This window comes from Puma concolor, chromosome B1, assembly GCF_028749965.1.
Source record: "Puma concolor isolate L17-30 chromosome B1, mPumCon1.1.hap2, whole genome shotgun sequence".
Classification (NCBI taxonomy): domain Eukaryota; kingdom Metazoa; phylum Chordata; class Mammalia; order Carnivora; family Felidae; genus Puma; species Puma concolor.
This window is the reverse complement of record NC_141670.1, coordinates 21,697,089-21,708,043: the sequence shown is the minus strand read 5'-3', so window position 1 is coordinate 21,708,043 and position 10,955 is coordinate 21,697,089. Positions and strand designations below refer to the sequence as shown.

Below are 10,955 nucleotides of genomic sequence, written 5' to 3'. Positions count from 1 at the left end.
AGCCATTTATTGTTATTTTTCACATTTATAAAACCAAGTGGTTTTGAGCTGAAATATTTCCCTCTCACCCAGTACACACTCAAGTGCACACACAACTCCCCTCATGGCGCATACACATTCCCGTGTAGCTTTATTCAAGTTATATCTTCAACTCCCTATCCTCACCCCGCACATAACCATTAATTTATTGAAGTAATGACAGGTGGAGCTAATAGGCATAACTCCAAACAGCACCAAGGGCGGTCACCCTTGCCCTTCAAAGTACGATCTGTGGTCTAGCAGTATCACGTATCACCTGAGACACTGTTAGAAATGCCAAGCCACAAAGTTCTTTCTCACCACAGGGAGTTCAGGCTCCTTGTTTCCTCTTCCTATCAGGCTCTTAATTCTCCTCTTAGGCTGGCTAGTGCCTCCTTCTTCTTTAAGACCCATCAAAATGCCATCGCCTTAGAGAAGCCTTCTCTGCCTCACTCACCCTATCTAAATTTGCTGTTTTCTGTGTCAGAAACTTGCTTTCCTCATAGAGCACATCACAATGCACAGTTAATGGTATTTATTTGTCAGGTGACTTATTTGCCATCTGTTTCTCCTACTGGACATTAAGTTCCATGAAGGGCCCACTTGGGTCTTGACCACCAACTTCCTTTGTGCCTAACAGTGTCCTCTGTATAGTAGGCTTTAATGAATACTTCCTGAATAAATGACTAAACAGGAGATATAACAAAAATAAGTGAGCATAAGTTGCCTATAATATTTGATACTTTTCAACATTAGAAGTTCTCTAAATATCAAAGTTTTTTCCCAGGGAACTTAGAATCTTGTCATTTAACAAGTAGGTTATATTAGTAGAATAACTTTAATCTAAAAAGCAATGAGAACAAAACACAAAATAAAAAGTGTTTAATTCCCTTTTGAATGTGTGTTGAATTCAATACAACTTGATAAAGCATTTTTCTAAGGCAAAGGAACCATTGTTACACTTAGAAGGTAATTGACTGCAAAAAATATATATAGTCTATGCTCTATGTTATTCTTAAAAAGAAATTCAAGATTTTATTCTATGTTTACTATGTTGCAAAAATGATGTCTTCTTTACAGCTCTGGACATCATGACAATGGCACGGTAAAGGAATTTTTGTTGTTGTTTTTTCCTTTGCATTATCTTCATATACCAGTAAAAAATAAACTCTTCAATAAATAAATATATATAATAAATATTTGCAAAGTGAAAATGTATAAATAGGTCCATCCTTAAAAAAAAATGTTCCATCTTGGCATGCATGTTCCATAGTCCATGTTTCATCCGGGTTTTTTACATGTAACTCCATAACCTGCAAAATCTTACAAGGTCCTCAGAATTTATGTAGCAATAATTTTGGCCAACTGCGTTGATTTATTTCTTCAACATGAAGTGTCTATTTTATAATGTAACTTTTAAAGTAAACATAATCCAGAGAGGTGAGGTACCAGCAGCAAACTAGGTGGGGTTCCCATTATCCACAGTTTAACAGATTTTCAGCTTCAATTTTCCAGTAAGGACTGACCCAGTGTACCTAAGGGAACTTAATCCACGTATAAAGAGAGGTCTTGATCTGCTTCAAGTCAACATGTGGGGGTTATTTTTTGTCCGTTCTCAATATCGTTTCCAAAGTCAGTCTCTCGCCAGAAAACATTCTGAGGGTCTTCCTGGGTTATTTCACGGTGAGAACTGTAACAAGAAAGAATGGTCGTAGTTTGGTTCTTCGGTAAAGACACTATCACGCTTCAACTGTACATCAGTATGTCCTTGTACAATTCAGGCACTCTTTCCGGATCCACTGGTCTGGGCAGGAAGTGTGTAAATTTCTGATGTCTTTTGGATCTGGCACCGTCTCTCGCGGTTCCGTCTTTGTTAAGCGCTACAAAGTACCTGCGGCCAGTGTCTCCGTGTTTATATATGTTGGATGAGTAGGTATTATACCAGTTCTCTTCAAATTGCTCCCTAAAGATGCATTCAGAAGTCAATTTCTCCTATAAGAGAGAAAGTAACTACCATTAAAAAAAACACCTTTGAGAGAATTTCCTTAGCAAAGTCTCATCGCTCTATTTTCACTGCTTTGCCTCTAACAACATCCTTGTCGAAGAAGAAAAACGGAGGAGCTGGTTTTGCTTTATTCTGTTTTAATTCTTATGTTGTCTGGAATTCTTTCTCCCAGTCTGCTAAGCCTCCCAGAAGCCTAGTTCAAAGAACTTCCAGTTAAATATCAATTCTCAATTTTATTTCCAGACACTCAATAAATATCCAGAACTTTCCCATGCTCCATTATATCTCCCTCCTACCACCATCCCCACCAAACAGGCCTGTAGCTTATCTTGCTCTGTTGTTAGATGCCAAAGTTCTACATAGCAAGTTTCCACTATCATTCTGAAATCTTTCAAGATCTTGTTAACATCCAAAGTCCTAATTCAAAAGCATCATTCCAAATCATGGATCTTCCCTTTATGTATTTACTAATTGTTTGACGATACATTCTCCATCATTAACTTTGATCTAGATGTTACTATTAGGTAAATGTAGTAAATGTCCAGTGATTTCTTGCCTTTTCAAAACAGACTATATGTTATCCTAAGGGAGAGACCACAGTCGCTTTTTGAATCGTGGCTCTTGTAATTATCAAGACTGCAGACATGGTCAAGTATGGCTGCCATTTTCTGTTGTTGCTTACATTATCCTAAGACTTCATTCACTCATTTCCTATATGTGAAGGTCAGCAAGATATATATTTAGCTATGGAAGATGATCATTGGTGGAGAAAATTTACATTAAATGAAATATAAAGGTGAAAAGAATTTAACATGGCCAGAAGAAAATGACATTTTTCTCTGTCTCTAGCAGGAATAATCAAAATACAGAGGGAAGTAGAAAGACCCAGGATAATGGGCAGAAAGAACTAGCAAACTGAAAGCAATAATTGTTTGGGGTTTAAAAACTGAAATTGAGTAGATACTACTGTCCTGACACATGGAAATTAATCAGGATGCAGATGTTTAATTTCTTTTTTTTTTTTTTTTTTTTTTTTTTTAACGTTTATTTATTTTTGGGACAGAGAGAGACAGAGCATGAACGGGGGAGGGGCAGAGAGAGAGGGAGACACAGAATCGGAAACAGGCTCCAGGCTCTGAGCCATCAGCCCAGAGCCCGACGCGGGGCTCGAACTCACGGACCACGAGATCGTGACCTGGCTGAAGTCGGACGCTCAACCGACTGCGCCACCCAGGCGCCCCAGATGTTTAATTTCTACAAGCGTATATTTTATATATTTCTTCTGACATGCATTGTTGGTAGGTATTTTACTCAACAAAAATGAATAGCCTTAACTTTAAGAATTATAATAATGTTTTTAAAATACGTACTGAGCCATAGAGTTCTCCTTTGTCATTCATTCCAAGGTAAAGACCACTGTCCACACCTCTAATACTGACCAGTCCCACCGCCACACTGATGAATTCCAGGATACCTGAATTTATAAACAAAATAATGACTTGTATTTATTAATGAACATATGACTACTGAAAAGAGTAGATTGGTATTGCTAAATACAGTAATGTAGGTGAAAGTCCTTTATAGGCTGAAAAGTGCTATATAACTGTCTTATTATGATGATCCTCCCATTTTACAGATGGAAAAAAAGCTAAAAAGGAAAAATTGTCCATCAGGGTATAATGTTAAAGGTATAAAACCTTAAACCAGATTGACCTTCAGAGCTTACTGTAAAATTTACAGTAACAAAACTTTACAGTAACTTACTGGCTAGTCTGAATACACAAGTCGTAAATCTTCTTTGATGTTTCAGTTTCCTCATATACAAAATGGATGAAATGCATTTTTCCAGGAGAGTCGTATGGACTAACACATTTAGGCATTTAACAAGTGGAAACTATTATTATCATAAATTAGTACATAATAGAGGTATTCTTAGTCCTTTCTGACTCCATTAGTCAATTATAACCATGTTGTATTAATTGTTTTGTTTTGGTTTTGCTAACCATGACTCAAGTCAATCTTTTTCTAATGGCAGCAACCAGTATACCTTATGTGGGTATGTTAGTGTTTTATAGTTTATAAAGGACTTCTACTTATATTTTCTCCCTGGTCTTCAAAAAAAAAAAAAAATCACTAAGCTAGGTATGTAAGATAATATTATCCCCATTTTTACATATAAAGAAACTGAGGCACAAAAAAGGTTTATTGGCTTGCCCTAGAATATGACATTTGAAATTAGTAGAAGTAAACACATGAACTCACATTGTTCTGAGCCCTAATCCAATGTTTCTACTCCAGGATGATACAGTGATTTCAAAACTTTATAGATTACGTACTGTGCTGTCTCCTGTTACATGGTTCTTAAAAATAAAATTGATAGTTCAAAGAAGTAAAGGGACTTTATAATTCATTAAACGTGATAGTCAAATATCAAGATTTTAGCATGCAAGTAGATTTTTTGCTATTTTTGCTAACTTTCTAAAATTATTTTTCTTTATCAATAGATAAACTAGGATCAAAAACTCTCCACTTAATACACTGATATGCCATAGTAAAAAAAATTAATGCTTCCCTGTGCATTGCTCCTTTTCTCTGTATACACTAACCCTTGGACTAATTCCTTTGTCTTGTTCTTTTGACTCTTTGCTGAAAGGATATACAGACATACTTTCTGTGCTTGGAACTGCCTTCCGAGATAGCTTTCTACCCCCGCTCCTTTACCCCCTCTTCGGCTCTACAAACAGCATAAATGTGCACTAGTTAGCCCGATTCTTGCTCTTATGTCATATCTTGATTTATTGAACAAGTTCCTGTTTGGACACTTGATGTTCCCAAGGCCAAGGGAAAGTACAAAAGCTGGCTATTTGGTTATACAGAGGGTTCCATGCTGTTCACAGCCTAATTCATTCTTTGGCAGAAACATAGATTCTTAAGCTCTAAACACAGATTCCTAAGAGCTCAAATGAGCTCTCTCAAACTAGTAGTAGATCACGGAGAACACTAGAGCTATCAAGGATCTTACAGCAACAATACACTACTAAATACACTACTAAGTGACTGAGCCACCCAGGCGCCCCATTGAGTGATTTCTATGAGAAAAAAAATACAAACCCAAAACATGAACAGTAGAAGAAGATATATTAACAGCATTTCATCCAGGATAAACGTACAAATGTATAATTACTTGAAATTGTATTGAATTTTAAATTCAAGTGGAAAAGCGTACTATGCCTCACATGTAACTCAATTCTCTTTAAGTATCTCATTTACATTAAGATGCTCTTGTCTTTCAGAGAACAGGAACTGATTAAACGATTAGGATGTATAATAGAACCAGTTTTCAAGTACAATAAAATATAAGTTTCATTTCCATATAAACCAATTATATAACAGGTCTTATAAAGTATCCATTTTTGTCTTGCAAAACCAAATGCTAAACCACCTCGACTCCATTTCTCATTTTAAGATAATGCTATCTTGTCCAAAACAATGTAGTTGTAGAAAGACAAGAAATCACATAACTCCTTAGAACAATGGCATTCAGTGGTTTCAACTTGATTAAACAACATCTAAAACTTCATCCATAACCAGGCATTAATAATTTTGCAATGGTTCACAGAGATTTATGGGAACAAGGTTATGTGGTTGTTGTGCTCCTCTTATAGATTTTAGCCACACTTTTAAATTCTGATCCTTTTTCTCCTTGAGGAAATAGTATACCACACAGTAATTTGTAATCACTTGATTCTTAAATGAGATGTGACAAGTCTTTCTTATTTATAATATGAGGTGGCAACTAAGCTAATTCCTTAACAAAGAGTAGACATGAAAAACCTTCCTTAAGAGGTAATCACAGATTTTAGATAGATTTTCTAATGCCCAGTGTCCCATAAAAAGACTTGGAGGTACTTTGTCTTTCTGGTATCATTTTCAAAGCCAGCCTTTTTAAAAATCATAATAAACAGGTGAGTCAACCCACAATGCAACCACATCAGACAGATCTATGGAGAATAGGGGAGAATAAAGGAAAAGCCTTTAAAGGAATATGTTTGATCTCAGGTTAAACTTTTTTTTTAAGCAATGATTTCATGTTTACATATTAGGTAAAATCTTCCTACTGTACTACTGTGCAGAAAAACTGTATTATAAATATAGAGAGAACTCAGATAGGAAATTATATTAACCTCACTGAGACCTTTTTGCTTAGCTTCTATTGATGTGGTTTTGAAATTTTAAATACAGGATTCTGAGTTTTTCATTTAATCATTCACGGGCTAATTAGTATAAACTATCAAACATGTTATTTAGCATCACCAATAGCCATTCTCAAGCTGCTTCAAAATTCTCACTTTGATGACACATTAATGAGTTTAAAAGAAAAACAGCAAAATAATTTCCTAATTAATCATTGAAGCACTAGTAAAAGAAGGCAAATACAGAGAGAAGCATATGATGTTATACAGGCTAAACATAAACTTTCTTCTCACCTACACTCCCCCTTGCAGTAAATTATGATGTGTTAGTGATTCAAGGCCACTAGGATGCACTGTAATGAATGGTAGAGGCTGTTCACACCTCCTTTAGGCTATGAAAACTAATCTGCGTTCTTTTCCCTTTGTGTAACAGTAAATATTTTGTTCCGATACGTAGCCTCCCACCATAGAGTGACTTGAACTATTACAAAATCGGTCCAAGTCCTATTTTTGCAATTACTAAATGCTTATGCAAAAATTTAGCAAAAGAAAAATGTTCTAGCAAGATAGGAATTCTGGCATACACTATTCTTTTCTTAAGGAAGAGATTTAAACGCCAGTTTGATGAATGTCATCAAGCCTAGAAATATTTATAATCTCTTCCCATAGAATTGTATATCTTCCTGTAGTCTTATTAAGAGTCACAAAATGAAAAAAGCAAGTGGTGTCTTTGGAGGCCACAGTTGAATCTCAAGTGTCTTAGTGGGAGAGAGCCAAAGCATAAGAGACTCTTAAAAACTGAGAACAAACTGAGGGTTGATGGGGGGTGGGAGGGAGGGGAGGGTGGGTGATGGGTATTGAGGAGGGCACCTTTTGGGATGAGCACTGGGTGTTGTAATGGAAACCAATTTGACAATAAATTTCAAAAAAAAAAAAAAAAGAATCTCAAGTGTCTTAAAAGCTGAATTTCCAAGGCTGTACTGTGTATCACAAGGGGATACTGTGTATCACAAGGGGTAGGGGTTATGTCTAAACCTAACTTCTAGCTCCTCTACTCTTAGTCCTTACCACCCTTGTGTCCCTTTCTAAATCTTTCTAGTAGCCAGAAAATCTTTCTGTAATAAAAGGAGTGCCATAATTCTTGAAGAAAACTGAGCCACCTGATGTCAGCAGAGTTCTTTAGAATCAGAATCTCAGCCTCCTCCATTTAGAAACCACTTTCTCAAAGTGACCCCAAGGTTGGCCAGTAGGTCATGACACTCTTGACTCATAGTCAATGGGAATTTGGAAGAGATCAGTGGAAGCTGCAAACATATGGGTTTTAAAAAGTTAATTTTCTAAGCCCTTAAGTGCTACCAAATGACCACCACATGCTCATTTCTACATCTAGAGTTACAAATGCCCCTGAAACTGAGATTTACACTTCTCCAAAGTTTTAATGAGTACTGCAAGTCAAAAAAGGGATGAGAGTATAAGAACAAGGGGAAGAGGACAAGAGAGGGCCATTCAGAAATGAGATTCTCAAAGAGCCCTCAGTGCGCTAAGGAAGAGAAAGGAAGACAGATGTTGGGCCCTTTCACATTGCTGCTGACAAGTAAACCCTATCTGTTAAAACTACAATAAATCTCTCCAGTGATGTCCCAAGTTTGATGACCAAGAATCCTTTGAGAATGCTACCGGGTTAACTCTAATATAATGAAAACCCCCGCAAGGGGGGGAAGATCCTGAGATGTTAGAACCTGGAAGCACCTTAAAAGTCATCACCTAATTTAAGCCCATCATTGTACAGAAAAAAAGAAAATTAAGGCTCAGGCTGTTGAAGGCACTTGCTAGCTCTACAGCTAGTTAGGGGGTAATTAACAATAGAGACCATAGGATTTCCCAATCTGGTGTCATAGGGATCCTTCTCCTGTTTATTTTAACCCTTTCTGTTCCCAGGCACTGCCGGAGGTATTCTGAAACACGTCCCTGTGTGTTCCCACCCATATCCTTCGCTTCCCCATTTCCTCTTCCATATAGTCAATACGAAGATCTTTGCTTTCGGGTTTCACAATTTCTAGAGGAGCTTGACTGAGCAACTGGGCATGCTCAGTAGCCGGAAAGGCCCCCCCCCACCCCGCCCCCCGACCTCCCCCTTTTCTCGCCCAAACAGAACTTTCAAGAGCTCAAAGAATTGCAGGCAGGTGAGCCTTACAGCAGGGACGCTCACTGGATGTGAATCTGTCACCTACCTCTTCGGGTGAACATTTACGGTAAATGCTCCCACCCTGCACAGGAGCGACCCTCTGAGCAGTAGCCATGAAGTCACTATCCACCCCGTAACCGCGGGGGCATGTTTAAAGAAGCAGACGGCTTCGGATGTTAATTTTTGTTAAGTAAATGGTGCTGGAGGCCATGTGAGAAGAAGCAGGAGAAACCAAAACAGAGATTTAAAAAACAAAACTAAAAACTGCCTGCGAGGTGAGACGTGCGAGGGAGACGTGATTCCGAGTCCTGGCCTCGCCCCAGGCAGCAGAAAAAGGGCAGGGCCGCAAGGTGCGGGCGGAGCACCCACCCCTTCCCCTCCCGCCCCCGGCGTCTGGAGCTGCAGCCCTGCGGGAGAAAAGTCCTCCCTGTCCCCGCGCTGGCCCGCCCTTCATCCCCAGCCCGCACCTCGCACCGGATAGGGTCCGCGGGCTCCCTCCGCACGGGCTGGCTCGGGGGTGCTGGGGAGCCGGTACGTACCGAAGAGGCTGTGGTCCTGCCGGGTGCCCTGCACGCTGCCGTCGGGCAAGATCTGCAGGTGGAAGCCAGTGCGGCAGTAGAGCTGCCGGCGGCGCAGGATGCCGTGCAGGTGCGCCAGCTCCGCGGCCCCGGGCCCGCCGCGGGCGCCCCTCTCCGCCGCGCCGCGGCGCTCGCCCAGCAGAGGCGGCCGCTCCCCTGCTGGAGGCAGCAGGAAGTGCGAGCCCACCTGCTGGCCCAAGCCCTCCAGGCCGCCGAGGAAGCCCCCGACTTCGGCCAGGGGAGCCATGGAGGGGCCCGAGGGAGAGGCGGACGATCCGGAAGACAAAAGACCCCCCCCCCCAGAAAAAAAATGTAGCGGGGATGGGGGAGTGACTGGAGGAAAAATATAGCAAAACAAGCGCAAAAAGGCCCGGTTACTCCTGTGAGGTCGCTGACTGGACTTTGCACTGAGATAGCAGGGGAGTTTTCACTGTCTTGGAGCGATCTTCTCTCTTTGGGCGGGTGGGAGCCGGCTGCTGGCTTTGCAGAAACATCTATAGCTGCCGCTGCCAATACCGGGCTGGGCCTGGGGCTGGGACCGGGGGCTGAGGCTCCAACTCCGCCAACTGATCAGATCAGAGTCCTGTGTACATACACACCGAGTATATATGCGGGTCCTCTTGACATATGCTAATCAAGTCCTTTCATGCGCGCTGGGGAGGTGCTGTTTGAAATCTTAAACCGGCCTCCTCTCGACACGTTTTTGCTCTTCGGAAGTGACCAAAAGGGGCCCTTGACGGTCCTCTATCCATGCTGTCGCAAAAACCATTCCCACACTGGGCCAAAGCTAGCCAGCAACTTTGGGGAGGCGCAACTAAGGCCCCTCTTTGGGGTTGTCTTTGGAACAACCGTGATGCCGTTCAGCTACTGCTGTGCAACCGCCTTTGATGTGAACTCCTTTGCAGTGATAGATGGCTGCTAAAAAGGAGCCCAGCTTGGCAGGTATATAGAAGAAGGGGAAGGGGGAGGGAGGTGGAGGAGGCGGGAGGAGGGGGTGGAGGAGGGGATGGGTAGGAGGAGGAAAAAGGGGAGAAGAGGAGGAGAATTGGACTCCTTGGGAGCTGCTGGGAGCCTGCAGTGGACAGGTGCAAAGAAAAGTAAGAGACGGAGAAGGAAAAAGGGCGTTACCTGAGGCTTAGGCCTGCCCAGACACACATGAAAGGAAAATCAAAGCTTTGACAGTTTAACTCACTAATTTTAAAACACTAATAAAATGTACAAGCATTACTTTTTTCTTTTATCATTTAGATGGGGGATTTTCTTTACATAATCAAGGTTAGGTTAGGAACACATACACCCCCCCCCCCTTCCCAGGTTCGCTTTAATGTTTATCTTTTCTCAGATAGCACATGATCTAACCAAGATTGCCTTATATCTACATGCAAGTTTTAAATTGTGTGCTAAGGTCATGGGCTTTTCATCAACACAATACAATAACATAGTATAAACAGGAATGTAGGGATTAAGGGTAAACCCAAATACGTTGAAAAAAGATGGTTTACATTCTTATATTTGCCACAAATAGAAAATGAGTAGTGCCATAAATGATGAGTGGCCTCTGGGGCCCTTATCCAATCTAAGAGCATTTCCCTGTTCTTTTTAGTTGCATTTTCTTTAAGGTTAGATTTTGTTGTTGTTGTTCATATTTTAATTATAAAAATGAGTCGATAGTGTTGATTCTCGATGTGTTTTTGAGACAGGAGAAGTTACTGGTAAAAATGTAAGAGTGCCTGTGTGTGTTTGTAAACTAAAAAGTCACTGAAGTGAAGGAGATGAATACTTATCCATGTAAACCTTAAAACTTTGGTTTTGTACCACTAGTGAAATTCAAGATCTTCCCATTAAAATTTTTCAGTGGCAAAAGAGTTGAGAATCATTTGGCAGATTTATGTTCCCCCTAAGCAAAAAGTGTTAGGGAATCACTAAAGATTCATTTTTCAGTCTTATTTCACGGTCTGTTCAGCAAAAGCCTGAAC

General features: G+C 40.5%; 1 protein-coding gene across 1 annotated transcript; it reads right to left on the bottom strand.

Moving 5' to 3' along the window:
- Window positions 1–883: 883 nt before the first annotated feature.
- On the bottom strand, window positions 884–9,515 carry FGF20 (fibroblast growth factor 20). Its single transcript, XM_086702885.1, has 3 exons — window positions 8,941–9,515; window positions 3,394–3,497; window positions 884–2,010 (listed from the first exon to the last, which is right to left on the bottom strand). Exons 1-3 carry the CDS (start codon window positions 9,224–9,226, stop codon window positions 1,765–1,767), a joined length of 636 nt encoding a protein of 211 aa, XP_086559011.1. The 5' UTR covers window positions 9,227–9,515; the 3' UTR covers window positions 884–1,764.
- Between the last annotated feature and the right edge of the window lie 1,440 nt (window positions 9,516–10,955).

Coding starts and splice junctions, on each gene's coding strand:
- FGF20 (XM_086702885.1), bottom strand. CDS start 9,226: ATGGCTCCCCTGGCCGAAGTCGGGGGCTTCCTCGGCGGCCTGGAGGGC. Junction 3,498..8,940: donor GCAGGACCACAGCCTCTTCG/GTACGTACCGGC, acceptor TTATAAATTCAG/GTATCCTGGAATTCATCAGT. Junction 2,011..3,393: donor AAGGAGAACTCTATGGCTCA/GTACGTATTTTA, acceptor TCTCTCTTATAG/GAGAAATTGACTTCTGAATG.